General features: G+C 50.1%; 1 protein-coding gene across 1 annotated transcript in view; it reads right to left on the bottom strand.

Annotated features, from left to right (window-relative positions):
• The window catches only part of LOC119172311 (uncharacterized), a 139,957-nt gene that overhangs the window by 17,387 nt on the left and 99,505 nt on the right, over nt 1-23,065 (bottom strand). The window contains exon 13 of the mRNA XM_037423368.2: nt 16,623-16,690. Coding sequence (XP_037279265.2) covers nt 16,623-16,690 — 68 coding nt within the window. The remainder of the gene's footprint in view (nt 1-16,622; nt 16,691-23,065) is intronic.

Consider the following 23,065-nt stretch of genomic DNA (forward strand, 5'->3'; position numbering starts at 1 on the left):
ATTTCGCGAGCTGCAGTTGCGATTTGCGAATAAAAAACACCAATCGCGTCCGAGAATACAGACGGCGCGCGGGTTAACACCGATGAGACGCGAGCCAAAGAAGCGGAGCGCAAGCGTTTTCAACGCGTCCCGCCTCCTGTGTCTTTGCGTTTCAAACAAATAGGAAGCTTTAGAATAACGTTTGCTGGCACTGTGGGCGACGCGGGCATAGCGGGCATAGCGGGCATAGCAATCACCATATGAGTTTTAGAATAGCGTTTGACCTCCTGCAAACTGCAACGCACGATCGCAGCGACACCATAGCCTCAAAACCAGCGTTTGCAGGCCGCATGTGGGCTGCACACGCCACCCGCTATTTAGGATTTCCTACGCTGCGGGCAGGCCACGAACGTGAATGGTGGCTCACGTTTTGACGCATGCACAGTGCCAGCGACCGCACCGCAAAGACTTGCAGAACGCTATTCTAAAGCTCCAAAATGATGATGATACAACATCTTTATTCATGAAAAAAACGAGAAAAGCGAGGGAAAAATGTCAAGGGTGGTTTCCCCATTCCAGGACACCAGTAGCCACTGCAGCTCGCCAGACTTGATCCAGGAGACCCCTCTAGATTTTCAGTTCAGGTCGGGCGAGGACGACTTCCCAAGGCTCCCTCAGTAGCGTGAGTATCAGAGGTGACTGAACCTCCATAGGCTTGATCCGGCAGTCTCATCTGACGTGTTGCAACGTCGTTCATGACTCGCACCACGGACATTGGTTTGCATATGCATTGCGGTTTATGTGATGCCACCTTTCCAAATGTGGATAGGTGTTAACCTGAATTTGTCTTAGCTGGCGAGCTTCGTTAACATTAAGCGATTTGTGCGGTGGGGCATACCGCTGTCTTGTCTTCCGTTGATGCTGGAGTATATCGCGTGCAGTTCATGGTTCATACTGATTATCGGTGTCGTTGCTCACTCGATTGCTCCAATCACGAGCAAAACTGTGCGCCAGCGCATTACCCGAGATACCCTAGTGGCCTGGACACCAAATTATACCATGGTCCTGTATCAGCCTGTCACCTAGTATTTTCAAGGCGACATTCGGTAGTGCACCACAAAAAAAAAAAACATTGTGCAGGCTTCCTTGGAATCAGACAAGACTAATGCGGAGGCGTTCTCTGCCTCTTTAGTTCGAATAGCTAGCGCGATTGCCGCCGCCTCCACCGTCGCTGTACAGGTTGTTTTAATTGACGCTGCGAAAGCTTTAGCGGTATGCGGCATTGGCTGAACTGCTTCTATAACGCAGCTCTTGTTTGATTTAGCGGCATCGGTGTATACTACGTCGTGACTTTCGCCAGACTGTCTTTGAAGCTGGCGAGCTCTAGCTTGTCTTTTCGCCCCATGGTACAACTTGCTCATGTTTCGCGGAATGGGGCAGACGGTTATGTGTTGGCGTGTTTCCCTAACCATGGTAGTAATGTTTTCCCGGCAGTATTGTGGTCTAGTAGCGTATCCCAAGCGAGTGGGGGTTTCTCTGTCTACCTTTGTAAAGCACAGTCGTTCCTTCTGCGAGAGAAGTGTTGCTGCCGCAAGCTCTTAGAAAGTGCTGTACACACCAAGCGCTTCCACTTTGTCATTGGGTGCATTAAGCGGTATACCTAAGGCAGCTTTGTATGCTCCCCGTATTATCAAGTCCATCTCTTTAATTTCCGTTGGTGTGAGCTCCTGATATGGTAGTCTATATGTGACTCTACTAAGGATGAAGGCTTGTACTAAGCGTAGAGTTTCTCCTTCGTTTAGCCCTTTGCCCTTTCTTGTTATTCTGTGAATCTCTCCAGCGATGTTTTTCAGTGTACATTTCAGCATTTCAATTGCATAGCTTGTTCTTTTATTGCTTTGCAGCCATAAACCTAATATTCTCATCGTTTGTCTCTCCGGCAGTGTTTGATTTATTATGCTTATTTGTATGGCTGATTTGTTTCTATAAATTCTGCCATGAACGCGGATAAATTCTAACTTATCTGGTGCACATGTCATGCCATTATCTTCAGCAAACGCCTGGACGGCGTCGATCGCTTCTTGTAAAGTTTGCTCCTTCTTTCCCAGTGAGCCTTTTTTACCCACACAGTGATATCATCGGCGTAGAGCGCGAATTGGTGGTCAAGGATTCCCCCCAGCTGCTTTCCTAGTCGATTCATCGCTATATTAAAGAGGAGTGGAGAAAGGACTGTGCCTTGCGGTGTGCCTCTATTTGGCATTGGAAGTTTTCGGGAGCGTATGTTCTTCATGCCAATGGATGCTGTGCGGTTGAAAAGAAATGATTTGATATAGCAGAATGTTCGAGCACCACAATTCCATGATTGAAGTTCTTCCAGTGTAAGTCTATGAGAGATTGTATCAAATGCCTGCCTCAAATCCAGCGCTGCGACTACGTTCTCGCCTTTAGTGGTTACATTCTGAAACACTTCATCTTTTATTCGCAGGAATATATCTAGCGTAGACAAACGCTGTCTGAATCCACACATCTTGTGAGACAGATAATTCTGTCTTTCTATATATTCAGAAAGCCTGGTTTGCTCACCCATCTCAAAAAGCTTGCCTATAGGCATGATACCAACGATATGGGCCAAAGATTGATAATGTTTACTCGAGTGAACGCGACACTGAGTTTCGCTTCAAACTGTACTTCCAGCATCTGCGTCGATGCCCGTTTGAACCGAGTCAACACCTGGCGCACCACTGCTGCTTCGAATCCCATCAGGGTTCTTCACCTTCGGGGAGACGGTCTATTGATTTTAGGGGTGAACCTCCTTAAGCCGTGGGTCGTGCGTCCACGATGTGTGCAGTAGTAGTAGTAGTAGTAGTAGTAGTAGTAGTAGTAGTAGTAGTAGTAGTAGTAGTAGTAGTAGTAGTAGTAGTAGTAGAAGTAGCCACCTACACGGCCGGACTAGTGGAGCGGCATGCGTGCACTCTTTTGAATTGAGGAGGAAACCCACGCACGTTAGTCATAAATAAAAAGATAGGTGTTTCTGATGAACTAACCTACAGAAACGAGTATCGGTGACTTAATCTCCAATAAAATTTGCCTTCAATTTGATGCTTATTAAGAAACACAACATATCGACGGAGTTCATGTTGATGAGTGGAACGAAGCATCCATCAGTCCGTCCGCACTTCTGTCCGTCTGTTCGTTCTTGGTTTCATCCGTCCGTGCGTCCGTCTGAGCAACCGTCTGTGTGCTCATCCATTAATCCGCATGTCTGTTAATCCGCCCGTCCATCTAGTGAACACTCCAAGTACCACCATCTCGCATCTTTTCATCTTATATTCATCATGTAGAAGTACCGCCATCCTGCGGACAGGATATTTCAGGTACTAAAGGAGAGATGGCACGGCTGAACTAGAGAAGTGGCACGTGCACACTTTCTTACGGATTGCGCTTCGTGTCTAGGTCCCCCTTTTCGCCACCGCTAGTTCATGGCACTGTGGCCCAACCCTCGCTAAACCTGCGTTTAGAAAAATTGATTGTCCAAGACGGCAATACCAATTCTACAGAAAATTTTGTTCTTAGGCATACATTAACGATGATGACAAAGCAGCCTTCATTTACATAAGCATGGATATGAGATGACATAGAAAAAACATTGTGCTAAATCTAAAGAGGTTACGCCCAGCGATTTTAACGTGACAACCCTTTCTTGTCACATAGTGCTCAAAGTGCGTCCTTCTGATACTAGTTTTTAGGGGCGAAGCTCCTTATGCCGTGGATCTTGCGTCTGCAATAGTAGTCTTTCATGCGTCCGTCCGTTCGTCCATCCATCCGTGCGTATATCCGTGCATCTGTCTGTATGTCCGTTTGTACATCTAGTGAACACTCCAAGTAACGCCATCTCGCATCTTTTCATCATATATTCAGCATATATAAGTACCGCCATCCGGCGGAAATTCCAAGGAGTAAACGAGAAGTGGCACTCGCGCACTTTCTTACGGGCCGCGCTTCGTGGCCACTTCCCACCTTTCACCACCTCTAGTTCATAGCTATGTACTGGTTGACTATATTCATGGCACTGCAGCCAAACCTTCGCTAAACCTTGCTAAAACCAAGGAGGTTACGCCCAGCGAATTTAACGTGGCAACCCTTTCTGGTGAAATAGTGCTCAAAGTGGATCCTTCTGATACAAGTTTTTTTTTAGTAAGCATCAAATACAAGGCAAATTTTATTGAAGATTAAGTCAGCGATACTCCTCTATGTAAGTTATTTCATCAGTAACAACTATCTTTTTATTTATGATTAACGTGCGCGGGTTTCTTCCTAATTGAAAAAGGTGCGCGCCTGCCGCTCATCTATAGTCTGGCCTTGGAGGTGGCTAGCCTACGACAACGACTTCATACATCGCGAACGCACAATCTGGAGGGGGGCGCTGGCGTCGATCGACGGGAGCGGTTGCATACCACGTCGGCTCTGTGAAATATCGCAAATATTTGCGTCACATCAAGTCGTTCTCCTGAGCCTTCTACCACCGTCTCCAAGAACGTCAGCCGCAACCGTAGACATCACGTCTTGCCAAGGTGGGCCGTCTTCTGACCCTTTTTCGGTCACTTGAAGCTTTCGCAAAACCACCGCGGAGTTAAGCCTAACCACAGTAAGGGCCGCGCTGGCCCTGCCCGGGGTTTCCCCGGTAATGGCGACTCCAAATCAAGTCACCGGCTACGATCCGGAGTCCCTACAGATCATACAGATGGATACCGCTCAAACCGAGACACCTCTACCAACCGAGGAAGAGTACCTCAAGGATATGCTCCGCGTCTGGCCCGGAAGGAAGAACACAGCAGTGGCGTCGAGAGACGCCAGGGCTCCTGCAGCCAAACAACAAGCAGCGTCTCACCCTCAGCAAGCACAGGGCAAGAACGCGCCGAGCGTCACCTCGCAGCGCGCCAAGCAACTCCAGTGGCGGCCGAAGAACACGCCGCGCATCGAAGAAAACGACATCATAGTGGTGCTGAAACCGCGTGAGACGCTCGACCTCAAGGTCACGTTTGGTCCTGGACAAGCCGGCGCTGCAGTGCGCAGCATCCTCGGAGCCGACGCAAGTGTGGGACTTGCGGTGTGGCCCCTCTGGGATCAAAATGTACTTGTGTGCACGTTCAAATCAGTGGACGCCGCCGAGAGACTCCTCCGGGACATTAAGCTGCCAGTCGGGGGCCGCCAGCTAACATTCCGGGGACATCCCAAACTCTCCGGTGAGTTCTGTCGGGGCGTCGTGCATGTCTCTCAAGACGAAACGTCCGAAACTGTGAAAAGCAAGCTCAGTGCTGAGCCAAATATAGTGTCTGTGCGCAAGCTTGGGGACACCCCGGTTGCGGTGATCACCTTCGCGGGGACCAAGGTGCCACGGACGGTGTTATACAACTGCGAGCGGCTCCCTGTTCGCTTGTATAAGAATACAGTGCCTGCATGCCCACTTTGTGGCACAGTGGGCCATCGAGCAGATACTTGCCCGCGCCCGCAGCCCGGCCGCTGCACAAGCTGCGGCGTTCAGGTGCTTGCTGCTACTCCTGACGGCCCCACGGAACACCAGTGCATTCCGAGCTGCCTCCTCTGCGGCGGTGGCCACAAGACTGGAGCTCCCGGTTGTGCTGGACGGTTCCGGCAGCCGGTCAAGTCGGGATCCCCACGCGGATCCAATCCGAGGACGACGGGGGGGGGGGGGAGGGGTGAACAAACAGGCTCCGACTCCCAAGACTGGCCCCAAGAAAGCACCAGCCGCCAAGTCGAATAAGCCAGAACCCAAGAAGACCAACACCGGGCACTCCACCAATGTAAAGTCTGGGACCCCGTCGGAGCCTCCTGTCTTGGTCAAGGACTTCCCACCCTTGACACCCGTCCAAGCACAGGTGATCTGTTGGGGTGGGGCAGTCTCCGGACCTTCCTCTTCTCCCTCCCCTACCTAAACTGCCCTACAGCAGCAGATAGGGGAGCTCAGGCGCCAGAACTAAATTCTTGCGCGCAAAATTCAGGAATTAGAAGCCAAGCAGGTTGGGTCTTCCGAGCCAGTTCAGGAAGCCGATGCAGAGGACGGGGATGACGGCTCTTCCGCCACATCCCGCCTCACTAGCGTCTCGCGGCAGGACGCGGACACGGTAGTTGGACCAGCTTCCATTACCGGATCCATCGGTCACATCGAGTCCCTAGAGCGTAAAACCGAGCAATTAGTCCGCGAGTCCTTTCAGGACATGTTCACGGCAGCCTTAACGCAAGCACTTCCCGAAATTGTGGCGCAGGTCTCTAACTCAGCCCTTAAAGCCGTGCAGCCCTGGGTTATCGCCCAAATTAAAAACACTACTCAGAGCGACTCCCCGCAGGTTAAACGCAAGCCGGCCTCCCGTCAGGCAGCAGAAGAAGGCTTTTCAGGGCCGGCTCCAGGTCCGGACCGGTCCTCTGCACCGTAAGTAAATACTAAAAGATGGCTAGCCAATCTAATAAACAAGCTAAATATCTACAAAAATTTGAGATTATACAATGGAACTGCAGGGGTTTCAGAGCCTGGAAAAAACGGTCGCACCTCCAGCTCTACTTGCAGTCCCTCGGAAACATGCCCGCCTTGCTTGCTTTGCAGGAGCCCGGTTTGGACGTTAAATTCTCTGGCTATAGCACTTTCCAGAGAAGGCCCTCGTCATGCATCCTGGTGAACAAGGCATATACCGCGACTCAGGTCGATTTAAACTTAAGTACTGAACAAGAGTACACAATGGTCAGAGTACTGCCTCTCAGACGTCGCGACCAGTCAATACACATCATAAATATATACAGCCCCCCGCATAAGCCACGCGTAACTTTTAGCGAAATCTTCCTCCGGGCGATCAAGTTGGCAGACAAGGACCCCTTAGTGATTGTGGGAGACTTCAATGCTCCCAGCCTTCACTGGGGCTATCACTACGAGAAGGCCAGAGGACGTAAGCTGGCGGAGCTTATCTCCACCCATCGCCTCACGCTGCTCACGGATCCGGCGTACCCCATTCGTGTGGGGAACTCGGTAGCCCGTGACACGCGTCCGGACCTCTCTCTCGTAAAAAATTCTAAGGATGCTACTTGGGAGAACTTGGGCGATTCTCTAGGCAGTGATCACTGCCTACTCCGGGTCACACTCCTGGAAAAGTCAGCTCATAAAAAATGCGGTCAAGCCAAGTTGACCGATTGGACCCAATTTCGCAATCAGACTATCCCTCCCGTATTATTTTCTGGAGGCTATGCAGAATGGGCTCAACACGTAAACAACATTCAGAAAAGATTTGTTACTACCCTCCAAACCAACGAAGAAATCCCCGCAGTTGACACTCACCTCCTACACTTGTGGGAGGCGCGCCGAAGCTTAACAATACGTTGGAAAAAGCAGCAGACTAATCGCAAATTACGTGTCCGCATAGCCCAACTCACGGAACAGGCTGCAGCGTATGCTGCCCAACTCTCAGATTCAAATTGGGGAGGTGAGGTGCAGAAGCAGCTCCGGCGAGCTCTGCAAGGGTACCAAGGCACTCCGGCACAGCTTGCGGATGCTCTGTGCGATAGGTATCTCTGTCGTACGGAGGACCCGCCTGGGCCGGCGTACACGTACTCTGGTAAGCCTAATCACCAACTTGATGCCCATTTTGAGTTGCATGACCTTAAAGCGGCTTTAGCTAAAATGCAAAGGGGTACGGCTCCGCGGCTGGACCGCATAACAGTAAAGCTGTTGGCAAACCTCCCTGACACAGCCTACCTTCATTTATTGGAATACATGAACGAGATCTGGGACGGCCATGCGCTCTCTTCCGAATGGAAAACGTCACTTGTGACTTTAATCCCCAAAGCAGGCAAGGCCGTGAATTCGGAAAATCTGAGGCCCATATCACTGACTTCGTGCGCGGGCAAGCTTATGGAGACGATGGTACCGGATCGCCTCTCCCCATACCTTGAGGGCAAGGGCTTCTTTGCAGACACCATGTTTGGGTTTCGCCCTCACATGTCTGCACAGGACGTCCTTCTCCAGCTCCATAGGGCCGTCATACAGCCCATAACTATGCAACACAATGATAAAGCCATCCTCGCCCTTGATCTGAAGGGGGATTTCGACAATGTTAAACACAGCAGCATCCTGGCTAACTTGAGTTCCACCGATTGCGGGGCTAAGGCCTTTGCATATGTTAGAGATTTTCTCTCTAAACGCCAGGCACTTCTTCGGATCGAGGACGAGGAATATGGCCCGTACATTATGGGAACACGGAGTACCCCACAGGGAGCAGTGTTATCACCGCTCCTTTTCAACATTGCTATGATGCGCCTTCCAAGCGAATTGGCCAGGGTGGAAGGCACACAACACGCAGTATATGCCGATGATATTACAATCTGGACCACTGAAGGGAGCCTTGGTGAAATGCAGGAACGCCTTCAGCAGGCCGCATTCATAGTCGAGGCGTATGCCAACGATTGTGGACTCCAATGTGCTCCAAACAAATCAGAGCTTCTGCACGTTAGAGCAAAGCCAAGAGATAAGTCAGCCATACACATCTCCCTGTCTGGGGTTCCCATCAGAGAGGTGGAGGAGCTCCGGATTCTGGGCCTGTTCATTCACCACAGACTCAGACTGGACTCCACTATAGCGAAACTCAAGAGAAAAGGCGAACAGGTAGGGCGCATGATCCACCGCGTTTCCAACAAGCGGGGTGGTCTGCGGGGCAGGGACGCGCTTCGGCTCGCCCATGCCTTCGTGACTAGCCGGATCCTCTACGCCGTCCCATACCTTTGCACTAACAAGCAAGAAGACGAAAGAATAGATGCCATCATTCGTAAGGCTACTAAACGAGCTCTGGATCTCCCGGTGGCCACTTCCAACGCCAAACTGAGGGCGTTAGGTGTGCTCAACTCCTACCAGGAGTTGCGGGAGGCCCACCTCATGAATCAATATACGCGGCTCGTGCAGACGGCTCCCGGGCGCCGCCTGCTGAACCGCTTACATATACAGCACACTTGCACTGCAGAGGAGGCGGAGCGTATTCCGGAACTGTGGCGGCATATGCTCTCGGTCTCTCCACTCCCCAGTAACATGGATAAGCACACGCACGAAAGCAGAAGACAGGCGCGGGCTCGGACGCTTGAGAGGCAACACGGCTCCCGACCTGGTGTATTCTACGTAGATATAGCAGGGCCTTCGCCCACGGGATTTTACACGGCCTGTGTAGTTCACCGGGAAAAGCACGTCAATGGCCTCTCGTTCCGAGCACATAATCCAGAGCGCGCTGAGGAAGTCGCGATAGCACTTGCTGCTGCGGACCCCAACTCGAAAGTTATCATCACGGACTCCCAGAAAGCATGTGCTCATTACTTTGTAGGAGAGATATCCCCCCTAGCCAGCCAAATGCTAAAACGGGCTCTCGCTGATCCAGCCCCGAAACGCATCGTATGGGCTCCTGGCCACCAGGGCTTACGAGGTAATGAGGCCGCAGACGCGGCCGCCCGAGCGCTTACCACCGGGCTCCTCACCTTGGCTCTTATGACTCGGAGGCCAATACACCGCTGCTGCGGTTCAAAGAAATTCTGACCTATTATCGCGACACTCACCGCCTTTACCCGGCTCCTGAAAAGGGGCTGAGTAAGGCGGAAGAGCGAACTCTAAGGCGCCTGCAGGCAGGTACTCTACTATGTCCTGCAATACTAAAACATTTCGATGCGAACACAGATGGGCGGTGCCCACACTGTGGGGAAACGTGTGATATCTTCCACATTGTATGGGCATGTCCGAAAAATCCCCACCTACCCCCTTCCCCTACCCCTTCCCGAGAGGCATGGGTGACTGCCCTCCTCAACTGCTCATCACTAGAGTCTCAACGGGCTCTGATGAGACGGGTGTGAGTAGGGGCTTCGTCATGCGGTGTCCCGGACTAAGGACACCGACCATGTAGCGGGGTCATGCTTTGGCCCCGTACCTCTGTCTTTTATAATAAATGGTTTTCATCATCATCAACGCACAATCCGCGGCATAGGAAGCTTCGCCCCCAAACCGTCTGCCATACACGCGCACACCGAAGAATCGTACTCGATCGCAGGAAACATGAGGCAGACAGCCCCCCCTCTCCCCCCACACACACACTCGCACACAAAATAAGAACGAGAAAACACGCGAAAAAGCACACGGACACGCACGCATCCTCATGCAACCACGCTGAAACGCGAAGTGTCATCCGCTTCGACGGGTGAAGCGTCAGCGACCTCTTCAAAAAGCGGCCTAAACTGTCAACTCTGCCCAGACGCACTGGCCCTTTGATGGCGAAGCGATGTAACAGGCCGGACCTTGTTTTATTGCGATAACAATTATATGGGCACTCTCAGCCAGATTCCACCGCCGGCGCTGGCGTCGATGTCATGCACTATAAATGTATACGTATCTATATATATCAAAACGCAAGAAAGCAAAAAATTCCAGAAAAAAGACTCCGACGCACGGAATCAAACGTAAAACCTCCAAGTCGTTTGAGAGGCGTTAACCACTGAGACACCGAGAGGCATTGCCTTGAATGGTCAAACTGTAAGCTATTCATATCTACCACTTTCGGCTGTTGGCGCGCATCTCGGGGGGAGAGGGGCTATCATGTTTTCAGCATTATCAGCAAGATGGCGCAGTGAGCGCGTGGCGGCTATCATGTTTCACGCGCAGAGAATAAGGGGGTGTGCGCTCAATCGCGCACCCTTATCTTGCAGTGGGGAAAATCGTACGTCTTGGCTAGCCTTTGAGTTTTGTCGGAATGATTCTGTTGTAGTTACCAGGCGCACAAAGCTCACTGCAGTCGTTGCACATCCTCCGTTTGCGAAAAGGGTGCGCTTTTCAGGCACAGCGAAGTAACAACTGATACGCTTGTTCATGTTAACCTGTACCTGTGAGTACGTTTCGTGCGTCCTTTGTGCGTGAGAAACGCGGGGCTTGTTTCGATCTGCTTGCCATTATGCGCGTGACCTTCCAATTTGTTGCTATCGCCTTCATTGTTTCGCATTTGCGGCAAAGCGGTAACTTTTTTTTATCCAGCGGTTGTGCGTGTACACGCTGAAGTGCGTGTCAGCGGTGGAACGGAAACTGCCCCCCACCACGATAAGGGGTACTTGCATCGATCTGGTCTTTGCCAGCTGCTAAGTCCTGTGTTTGCAATAGTAGCAGTAGTGAACATTTATTAGAAAAACAGAGGCTGCCAGGGAGACCAGCCTCTAGTTGGTCAGCCTCCGTGCAGTACTAGGTGGAGTCCATAGTCAGGTACCCCATTGGTCGTGGCCGCTGTCTTGGCACGCTGAACCATGGCTCATTGGGCCACAAGGTCCTGGCAACCGAGCAGGGCCGCCTCCCAGTCCCCTCTTGTTGGATTTAGGTTCAGGGCTAAAAAAGGATTGAGCTGGCATGCCCATACCATGTGGTAGGGGTCAGCCACCTCGGCACAGTACTGGCAGAGGCCGGAAAAGGAAGAGGCAAAATTTTTAAGCACTGCCGGGCACAGTAAAGTATTCGTGAACAGCCGGAGAAGAATTCTCTCGCCCGCCTTCCTGAGTCCTTTGAAGGGCGGAAGAAAACGGCGGTAAGAGTCCCGGTAATGGGTAATTATCTCTCTATAAGTTAGGAGAGAAGCGTTTTCTTCAGGAACACAGGGGTCATCGGTGGGCGAGACAATGGCCCGGGGAATGAGTGCGCGGGCGGCAGCGTGCGCCGCCTCGTTGCCTGCGAGGCCCTGATAACCAGGAGTCCAGATTATTGAACGCGGAGAGGGGTAACCTACTCGCGGACAAGATTAAGAATTTCGGCATCTAGGGGTGTGATCCATCCCAGTTGAAAATTTGGGCAAGCTCCTTTGGAGTCTGATAATACAATTTGACAACTGTCGCGTGATATAGCCACAGCTATGGCCACCTCTTCAGCATGGATAGCATTGGTTGCGCGGAAGGACAGACCATCCACCTGCCTGTCTTGGTGGACCACGGCGGCCGTATACGGACCCCCGCAGTAATGGCCGGCGATGTCCGTGTAAAATACGTGTAGTTTAGAACCGAATCGGCGCCGGAGAGCAAGAGCCCGCGCCTCTCGACGGCCAGCGTGTGACTCACGTGGCACATTGATGGGCAGGGGTCGAACATGAATCGCGTATTTCCAACGTTCGGGCACTCGTACTTAGTCCTCTGTGTGGAATTCATGCCGAGTGTGTAGGCGATCTAGGAGTCGTCTGCCTGGCGGGGTCTGCGCCAGGCACGTGTATTGATTTGTTAGGTGAGCCTCCCGGAGCTCCTGATAGGTGTTTACCACTCTCAAAAGAAGTTTTGCATTGGAAGTAGTGATCGGGAGATCTAGGGTTCTCTTGACAATTTTGCGACGGGTGACCTCCAAGGAATCTTCATCGCGCTTCCATAAGTGGAGGTACGGAGTCGCATACAAGATGCTACTAGTGACAAAAGCATGTGCGAGACGAAGCGCATCTTTGCTTTTGAGACCTCCTCGCTTGTTGGAGACTCGGCGGGCCATGCGGCCCACCTGTTCTTAAAACTTACGCAGCTTGTGAAGTGTTGCCTCGTCCCTGCGGCGTTTGTGAATGTGGAGCCAAAATACACGAATCTCCTGTGCCTGATTAATGTAATTCGTGCACCTTCGGCCGTCGGTGAAGTGCACTTCGTCCGTTAACTTTTCCCTGCATAATGTGCTTGCAGGAACCTCTCAGCGCGCACTACACCGATCCCAAGGCCATGATAGTCAAGGCGAAACACGCGCCGGCTCTGGTCCAACGCCCGTGTCTCGACTCTGAAGAAACGATGACTACGAAGTCTTGCCAAATACTTTATTGAAACTTACCCGAAACCCAACCCGCCTGCCGTGTATTTGCGTTTCAAACAAACGTTTAATAGGGTAAACGCTACACCGAGTCCCACTTAAAACCATTCTTCCAGAACCCGCGTCGACGCCCCTTTCAACCGGGTCAACACCGTGTGCACGGCTGCTGCTTCACATCCCATCAGGGTTCTTTTCGGGGAGATGGTACATATTTTTTCTAAACACTTATTGTTGCAGGAATTTCACTCTATTTCATATGCGTATTGTCGTCTTCCCTGTTTGTGGCGCCAGTAAGCAATCAGTGACCAAGCACTCCGTACAAATGGTTTGCCAGCGAAAGCTGAAACGTGCGGCCCCGGCGTTTAGCAATCGGTTCAATTCGACGCTGCACTAAAGCCATTCATAATTATTGGTAACATGTTCGTGCTTCTTAATGAGGTTAGCACACGTTTGGCTTGGGTTCACCCCTATAGTGTTTATTTCACATGCCACACATTGTGCCTCGCATGATCGAGGTCATGGAAAAGTGTAATGAGTGGTTGAACGTGTTTCGTAATTAGTTAATCACGGTGGTTATTGCCGAAGCATAGGTGGTCACAGACGTCGCAGCCGATGCGAAGGTGCCGCTGGAGAAACTCCCGCCGAAAGCGGGCGTTCGCCCCGGCGAACGCGCTCCCACGATCGTCACGTCGTGCCCGCAACGGCACTTGTTCGGGGCGGCTTTGTATAGGGTGTGTTTGACATCGCGAATTAACTCGGTGGTCTGGTTTGCAGGATCCACCCGCTACTGGCGTCTGCATTCTCGTTCGCGATTTAGCGCGGCTTGGAAAGCTGTCGGATCATCGGTACGCCGCTTCTGCTGAAATTCGGCCTCCCGGGCCTGTTATCGTGGCTGGACTGCGTCATCGGCCCGGTGAATGTGAGCTCTCTTAAGTTTCCACTGTCATCACTCTTCTAGCATTGTCCTTGGCTTACTCATACGGAAGGTCTCAGTAGAAAATGATGCGCTCGTGCTCGGCGCCATGGCTGCGCCGGGATGGACGATGTTACTCACAACGAAGCCAATGGCGCGCGTGCTTTGGCGCGACATTCCGAACGACGCAATTGATCGCAAAGCCAATGAAGACAGCTCGTGACACCGACGCCAAACGGTTGTTTGTTTCTCCTAGCTATATACAGCTCTCGATGTAAAAAATTTGTCAGATCCTACGTACCTTGGGAATTGATGTGCGAAGCATGCTGACCGAAGGTGGTTGTCTTGTAATTTTAAACCTTTAAATACGAATAACTTATGGTCAAGCTCAATACGGCGTGCGTTACTGCACATGCGAACATCATCCGCTCTTCTCTCCTAACATACCCTCTCTCTCGCCATAACATTTTCATGCTATGACTAGTCACTTATGCTCGTCATGCAGTCACGTTATTCCATACCAGTTTTGGTATAGATTCCATTATCCAAACGGCCAAGAGAGCTAAAAATCATCATCATCATCATCAGCTTGTCTACGTCCACTGCAGGGCAAAGGCCTCTCCCATGTTCCGCCAGTTATTCCGGTCCTGTGCTTGCTGCTGCCAATTTATATCCGCAAACTTCTTAATCTCATCTGCCCACATAACCTTCTGTCTCCCCCTAACCCGATTGCCTTCTCTGGGGATCCAGTTAGTTACCCTTAACGACCAGCGGTTATCCTGTCTACGTGCTACATGCCTGGCCCATGTCCATTTCCTCTTCTTGATTACAGCTATGATATCTTTAACCCCTGTTTGTTCCTTAATCCACTCTGCTCTCTTCTTGTCTCTTAAGGTTACACCTACCATTTTTCTTTCCATTGCTCGCTGCGTCATCCTCAATTTAAGCTAAACCCTTTTTTTTAAGTCTCCAGGTTTCTGCTCCGTAGCTAAGTGCCGGCAAAATACAGCTGTTATATACCTTCCTCTTGAGGGATAGTGGCAATCTACATGTCATAATTTGAGAGTTCTTGCCAAATGTGCTCCACCCCATTCTTATTCTTCTAGTTACTTCAATGTCGTGGTTTGGTTCTGCGGTTATTACCTGCCCTAAGCAGATATAGTCTTTCACAACTTGAAGAGCACTATTACCTATCTCGAAATGCTGCTCTCTTCCGAGGTTGTTGTACATTACTTTCGTTTTCTGCAGATTGATTTTAGGACCCACTTTTCTGCTCTCCTTGTCTAACTCCGAAATGATGAGTTGCGATTCGGCCCCCGAGTTACTAACAAATGCAATGTCATCGGCGAAGCGCAGGTTACTCTCCATTAACTCTTATCCCTAACTGTTCCCGTTCTAGGCTTCTGAAAACCTCCTATAAGCACGTAGTAAATAGCATTGGAGAGATTGTATCCCCCTGCCTTACACCCTTCTTGATTGGTATTCTGTTGCTTTCTTTATGAGGCACTATGGTAGCAGTTGATTCCCTGCAGATTTCTTCCAGGATGTTTATATAGGCTTCATCTACGCCCTGAATCCGCAGTGTCTGTATGACGGCTGATATTTCTACTGAATCAAACGCCTTCTCGTAATCAATGAAGGTCATGTATAGTGGTTGGCTGTATTCTGAGCATTTCTCTATTACCCGATTGATAGTATGAATGTGGTTGATTGTTGAGTAGCCTGTTTGAAATCCCGCTTGTTCCTTTGGTTGATTAAATTCTAATATTTTCTTAACTCTGTCAGCAATTAACTTTGTATATAGCTTGTATACTACGGAGAGTAAGCTGATCGGCCTGTAATTCTTCAAGTCCTTGTCATCTCCTTTCTTGATGCTAGCATTCTTCCAAGACTCTGGTAATCTTCCCGTTAGGAGACACTTCGTAAACAGTGTGGCTAGTTTTTCTAACGCAATCTGTCCTTCATCTTTCAGCAGAACTGACGTTACCTGATCATCACCAGCAGCTTTGCCTCTTTGCATGCTCTCCAAAGCTTTTCTGACTTCTATCGTTACTGGTGGGGTGTCATCTGGGTTACTGCTAGTTCTTATAGTATTAAGGTCGTGGTTGTCCCGGCTACTGTACAGATCTCTGTAAACCTCCTCCACTATTTTAAATATCCTATCCATATTGGCTAAAAGTCGTAGGTGGCTAGATAGATAGATAGATAGATAGATAGATAGATAGATAGATAGATAGATAGATAGATAGATAGATAGATAGATAGATAGATAGATAGATAGATAGATAGATAGATAGATAGATAGATAGATAGATAGATAGATAGATATGCTCAAAGTTACCGAAGTTAGCCAAGAAATGCTTCGCATTTAATAGCGCAAATGGGCTTCTTCCCTATCGCCATCTCCTCATCTTGCCTCGCTTAGCCTTCTGGGCAGACACGTTCACCCAGAAAAGGGACGGGTGCGTAACTTTCAGTCTTTCTACAACACTGATAGGCTGCTTACTGCAAGTACAGTTGCCAAGTGCTGACTATTTTAAGGAAAGAAAATTTCTCCACCGTCACCAAAAATTACGGCGGCACACTTTTACTTACCAAACTGCCGACACGGCGTTGCAGGTGATATGAACTCTCACGCACACGCACACACACGTACAAGGCAACAATGCATGTGCATGCACGTGTGCGCTGTTATAACACGAGAAAAAAATGAGTGAGGTGGGTGTGATAGCGTGAGCCAAAACAAGAGTAATGACAAAACAGTGGATGTGTGACTTCCGTGATGCAACAGTAAAGTGCGTTCCGTAAACTGGAAGGTGAATGTCTAGTAAGTAAGCGTCGATCAAAGAAGCAGTGCATTGGTGGAGTTTGCAGATCTGCTGGACAAGAGTCCCTTACTGTTCAGACAGGAGTTCGTCCATCTGTCGCTGCTCAAGCAGGAGCTGATGCACGATGGCCTCCTTCTCCTGCGTCACCACGCGAGATGGATTGGAGGAGGGAGAGAGAGACAGGCGTGAAAGGAATCGATGTTAGTCGAAAAAAAGTCCGTTTGACTATACCTTACACCAGGGTAGGGTAAGGGGTGGGGGAAAGACTGGAAAAATGGGAAGGACAGGAAGAACTGGGTACAGAGGTCAACACACTCATCTAGAACGCCGATGCGTCCTGCTCGACACTTCACGGAGGACGTCTTCAAAAAATAATAATAATTGCTGTGGTTTAACGTGTCCAAACCACCATATTATTGACAGGCGATTTCGACCACTTGAACGTGCACTTGAATCTGGGCACAAGGGCCCTAAACATGTTTCCCTCCATCGAAAATACGACCTCTGCGGCCGGTATTCGATCCCGTGACCTGCGGGTCCGCAGCCGATTGCCTTAGCTACTAGACCACCGTGGCGGGTCATCTTCAAAGTACACAATGCTTGAGATTGGCCACATTTGAGCATGCGCTGCCGCCGTAAGGGTGGTAATGTCAATTAATGATCAAAGTGTCCTGCACAGACACAGCGCATGTGTCTGCGTTTCCTCGGTCCGTCCTCGTCAGTATATATATATGCGCTCTTTTCACGTCGGCTTTTGTACCAAAAAGAAAGGGTCTGATTGAGTCTGTGATACGTATATAACACTGCCTTCCTCAGGAATGCACTTTCTCCATAACTTGTTATCTCGACCTTGTCACTCAAAGCGCCTGCGTCTGCGTTTCTTCAGTGACGCATTCTTTTTTTATTTTGGTATGAACAACCAACTAGCTCGAATCTTGTCAATGATATCGAAGGCTTTCAATAACTCTCTGGCGCCCCATTTACTGCTTTTGCTGAGAATCACCACTTACGCAAAGTACGGTACACAATCGCAGGCATTTCCGTGCACGCAGCCGCCGAAAGCGTTTTTTGTTGTTGTTGTCGTTTTTATACGCTTCTCGGAGTGTCATTAAAACGGTTGGTAGTCGGCGCTTAACTTCTTTTCTCTCTCTCCCTCCCTCCCTCCCTCCCTCCCTCCTCCCCTTTTTTGCACGAAATGTAATTTGCGCCGAACTCAAGCGTGCCTGAGCAATGTCAGCACAAACTCGCCAAAAAACCATGTCCTTTTGGAGGATTTTAGCTGCCCTTCTGGAACAACCAGTGAAAAATCCACGAATCTCTACGAAGTGATTATCTTCATGTTTACGCTGAAGGCGCCGATTAGTATAAAGGATGGACAGATAAACGCACACCCGCTCGCACGCCCACACGGATGGACGGATGCATAGATAGACAGAAAGCGAAGGTGATCCCATATATACACAGCAGGTCATTTGTTATATACTTGATTAGGGTATATTGTTATGAGAGACCCCACTGGTCTCTTGGGTAGCGTGTCACGTGGGTTATCGCCGGGCACAGAGCATCCAGGCAGTGGTAAGGCAAAGTGCAGCCAGAAGGAAACAAAACGTTTAATTGTGGTGTTTAGAAAAAAGTTGACTATTTAAAGTACTTGCTACTCTATTTAATTAACACCGTATGTACAAAACATGTGGACAAGGAAACATCTCGACGCTATACTATGTTTCGCCGCTGTGGTTCAGCACCACCAAAGATATACGGGTGTACGAAAGCCACACGCTTGCGCAGCAAAACAGTCTTACGTATAGTAAGCGCCTTAAAATTGACAGGGTTGGCTAAAATTGGCGTTTGTTTGGTGTGTGTTACGCCACATCAACACGTGATGCGTTTATTCTTCGCATTTATTTCGCATGCATTAAATAATTGTTGTCGTTTATGACCGGTAACTGTCTTTACAAATCAACATGGCAGCACGCATGCAGAAGTGACCGCCCCTTCGACCCAAACTTGCTATTGCTACACGTCCACTGCACTGAAAGTAACAAATAAATGGTGAAATCAAACATCGATTTGTTTCATCTTACTCTCAGTAGAAAGTATCAGGTACGTTTTGTTGTTATTAGCGAGATATGCTGCTTGCTTAGTAACACCTGCTAAGCCTAAAGCGCTGAGGCAGTGCTTGGGCTGCGTCACCAGACCAAGAACGCTGCATCTCGAACGGACATGCAACGTGTTTCTTGCGCGTCTGATTCTCTTTCGGTGAAAAAAAAGAGAGAAAAGAAGCGTTGCTGCGAGAGACGTGAAAAAAAAATGGTACCATATCCACGGAGTGAATGATGGAGAGTGGGGCGAAGCATTCGTCCATCCATTCGTTCTTGCTTCCGTCCGTCCATGCGTCTGTCTGTGGGACCGTCTATGCGTCCATCCGCCCGTCCATGCGTGCGTCTGTTCGTGCGTCCGTCCATGCGTCCGTTCATGCGTCCATTCATGCATCTGTCTGTGTGTCCGTTCGTCCATCCATTAAACTCTCCCAGTACCACCATCTCGCATCTTTTCATCATATATTCCCCATATAGAAGCACCGCCATCCTGCGGACATTCCAAGGACTAAACGAGAGGTGGCACACGCACACTTTCTTACGGCTTGCGCTTCGGGTCTACTTCCTATCTTTAACGACCTCGAGTTCAAGGTATATACTAGTTCACTGTATTCATGGCACTGCGGCCCAACGCTCGCTAAATCTTTCTAAAACCAAGGAGGTTACGCCCAGCGAGTACAACGTAGCAACTCTTTCTTGTCAGATAGTGCTTAATGTACATGCAAATGGCTGCTAATGGGATCGGAGCGTGCGCCTTAACTAAAAGCCGAATGCTCCTGTCTATCATTCGCCATTAGCAGCCATTTGCATGTACATTGAGCACTATTTTTTACTGTTCAACAACGTACAGAAGAAATCTCTCACCAGCACCACCTTGGAGGTCAAAGTGTTATACTTGTTACACACTACAACAGCTACGAGGGACGAACAGGTGCCGCTATAAGGAGATTCGCCCCTAAAAACGTGTCGACGGAAAAGCAGTCATACGAGAGTCACGAACAGCATCGGAAAGAAACAACCACAAAGTGAAGTTATCCGCCGGCATGAGCTTCTGCCGATATTCGGCAGAGCAACAACTCCACGTGTCAAGTTTCTGGTGGTGGTGGTAGAAACATTTATTGCCACTGTGTAGCGTGGGGGCCGAGCCCCCTCATGGCACGTGGGTGCACCCTCGCAGTGAGGAGGCACCCTTACAAAGCAAAGGAAAGCCCTTGAAGTGCGATCCTCTTCATGGCGCACGAGATGATCCGGCGCTGATCGAACGCAGAAGTGCTGGTCATGATGGTCTCCCAGTATGACACTGCCACAGCCGGAGGTGGGGGATGTGGGAAGGTGGGACATGTGAGGAGGATGTGGAGGAAGTCTCCTGGTTTGTCGCAAAGTTTGCATGAAGAGGGGAAATGGTCTGGGTAACGGGCGTTTAGTAATACGGGATATGGAGCAGTTCGAGTTTGTAGGCGTCGCCAATGTGTGGCCTGCGCTATGTTTAGGGATGGGGCTGGGGGTGCGTATATTCTTCGTTGTTCCCGGTAATACGATAGAATATCACGAAAAGAGAGCAAGCGCTCCTCGACCTGTGGAGGGGGCTCCATTTCTCCTGCCCGGAATGTGAGACCTCGGGCTAGAGAATGAGCCTCCTCGTTGCCAAGGAGGCCGGCATGTGCTGGCGTCCAGATCAGGGTTGTGGAGCACTGAGGCTGCCAGAAGCGTAGCAAGCGAGCAGCGCTACATGATATCAGGCCATTGGCGTAGTTAAGAATAGCTGATTTCGAGTCGCTAATGATAGTGGTGGCAGGTGTGGAGATGAGAGCAAGCGCGATGGCTGCCTCTTCTGCCTCTGTGGAGGAATTTGTGATAATTGAGCAAGAAGTTAGGAGATTTGCCTGATTGTCAGCCACCGCAAGGGCCATGCGGGATCTTGACGCATATTCCGCTGCGTCAACGTAGACTACATTCTGGTCCTCGCCATATTGTCTCTGGAGGGCCCGGGCCCTTGCCTTTCTGCGTTTCTCGTCGCGCACAGGATGCATGTTCTTGGGAATGGGCGGTACGTTTAGGTGAGAGCGGAGGTTAGAAGAAAGAGGGACCCTTCCAGGTGATTCTGTTATTGGGGATAAGTCTAATTGGGTCAAAAGAGCGCGGCCACTCACCGAATTAGACAGACGACATATTTGTGCCGTAAAGGTGGCTTCAGCGAGTTCCTCAAATGTATTATGTACACCAAGTTTGAAGAGTCTGTCATTGGATGTGCTTGGGGGAAGGCGTAGAGCTGTTTTTGTGCAACTTCGTAGAAGCGCGTTAATGCGGTCTCTCTCTTTTTGTCGGAGAGGTAGGTATGGGAGGGCATACGTGGTGCGGCTGACGATGTAAGCCTGGGTGAGGCGAAGCGTGTTTCGCTCGCGTAGGCCAGCCCGACGGTTCGCTATGCGACGAATCAGCCGAATGGTCTGCTGAGCATGTGTTTGGAGAGTCCTGATGACTTCTCCATGTGCGCCATGTGAGTAGAGTACTAGCCCTAGCACCCGAATTTTTGAGACAAGTGGGATGGGGTGGGCACCTAGCGTGAGAGAGATAGGGGGAATGGCTGAAGCATGCTGCTTCGGTCGGTAAAGAAAGAGCTCTGATTTGGAAGGGGAGCAGGTAAGGCCACGTTCTCGAACATATGTGTCGATGGTGGTTAGTGCCAACTGTAAGTGTTCTTCTATTTCGGCGTCACTACCACGGTTTGCCCAGACGGTGATGTCGTCGGCATAGAAGCTGAAGTGGATGTCGGGGATCTGACCCAGTTTTTGGGGCAGATGTAGAAGTGCTATGTTAAAAAGAATAGGTGAGAGGACTGCTCCCTGGGGCGTACCACGGGCTCCAAGCGTGATGCCTGGCAGGCTGTGATCGCCAAAGGTAAGTGTTGCTGTGCGGTGGCTGAGGAAGTCGCGGACGTAGTTGTACATCTTTACGCCGACTCCCAGGGTTATAAGGTTCTCTAGAATAGCTGAGTGCGCAACGTTGTCAAATGCCTTTGTTAGATCTACTCCTAAGATAGCTCTGGTATCGCAGGTTTGAGAGTCAAGAATGTGATGTTTTAGTTGTAGGAAAACGTCCTGTGTGGAAAGTCCAGGGCGAAATCCAAACATGCAAGCAGGCAAGAGATTCTTGCCTTCTAGGTACTGGCAGAGCCTGGTTTGGAGTACGTGCTCCATGAGTTTGCCGACACAAGAAGTGAGGGATATGGGCCTGAGGTTAGACGTAAGGAGAGGTTTCCCAGGTTTGGGTATAAAGACAACCTTGGCCTCTTTCCATTGTGGTGGGAGGATGCCCCTTAGCCAGCACTCATTAAAGTATTCAGTAAGCTCGGCAATTGATTGGTCGTCGAGATTACGGAGTGCTTTGTTGTGAATATTGTCCGGACCGGGGGCTGAGGAAGTGTTTAGTTTCTGTAGTTCGGCTTGAACTTCGGCTACTGTAATGGGTTGGTCGAGGAGCTCATTAGGAGGACCTGTATAATCGGGATACAATACGGCAGGGTATGTTGGGAAGTACTGATTTCGAAGTTCCTGTAGTAGTTCTGGTGGAGGTTTATCGCAAGTATGTAGGAGTTTGGTGAGGTTGTGTCTTTGGGTAGTCTTTGACTGAGTTGGGTCAATTAAGTGTCGGAACAAATTCCAAGTCTGAGGCATACTCATATTGCCATCTAATTTGTTGCAAAGCGATTCCCAGTTCTGTCGCGAAAGAGTGGCTGCATGGGTCTCTATCTCTTTGCTCAGGCGGGCCAGGCGACGTCTAAGAGTTCGGTTCCAACGCTGGCTTTGCCAGCGTCGTTCTAGGCTTGTTTTAGCGTCCCATAAATGTAGGAGACGAGAGTCAACTGTGTCGCTTGGGCAGTCCTCTCGTACTAGACGAGTTGCGGATCGGACATCACTCCGGAGTTGTTCTGACCATTCAGTGATGTCCGTGATAGAGGCGTGGGTGCGTGTTGCCCTATAAGTGCGGAAAAAATCCCAGTTGGTAAAAGTGGAACCTCTGAGAACCCTGCGGGGTAGTTGCATATTTAAGAGAATTTCGATAATGTAATGGTCACTACCCAAATTCTCTTGTGTGTTGCACCATGTGGCATGAGGGAGGCGATGTGCGAACGAGAGATCTGGTGTAGTGTCCTTGCAGACACTATTCCCTATGCGTGTCGGAAAGGCAGAATCGGTGAGCAGTGAGAGGCCGGCTTGCTGCGCTGCTAACCACACCCGACGTCCTTTTGGTGTGTCGCGCGGATAACCCCAGGCTGTATGTGGGGCATTGAAATCTCCCACGACGAGTAGGGGGCACTTATTGGCTATGCGTTTCGCGAGCGTAAAGAGGCGCTGGAAGTTGCCCTGTAAGCACTTAGGGCTGCTGTATACATTCAGGATGAAGAGGCTTTTAG

This window comes from Rhipicephalus microplus, chromosome 3 (genome assembly GCF_043290135.1).
Source record: "Rhipicephalus microplus isolate Deutch F79 chromosome 3, USDA_Rmic, whole genome shotgun sequence".
NCBI lineage: Eukaryota > Metazoa > Arthropoda > Arachnida > Ixodida > Ixodidae > Rhipicephalus > Rhipicephalus microplus.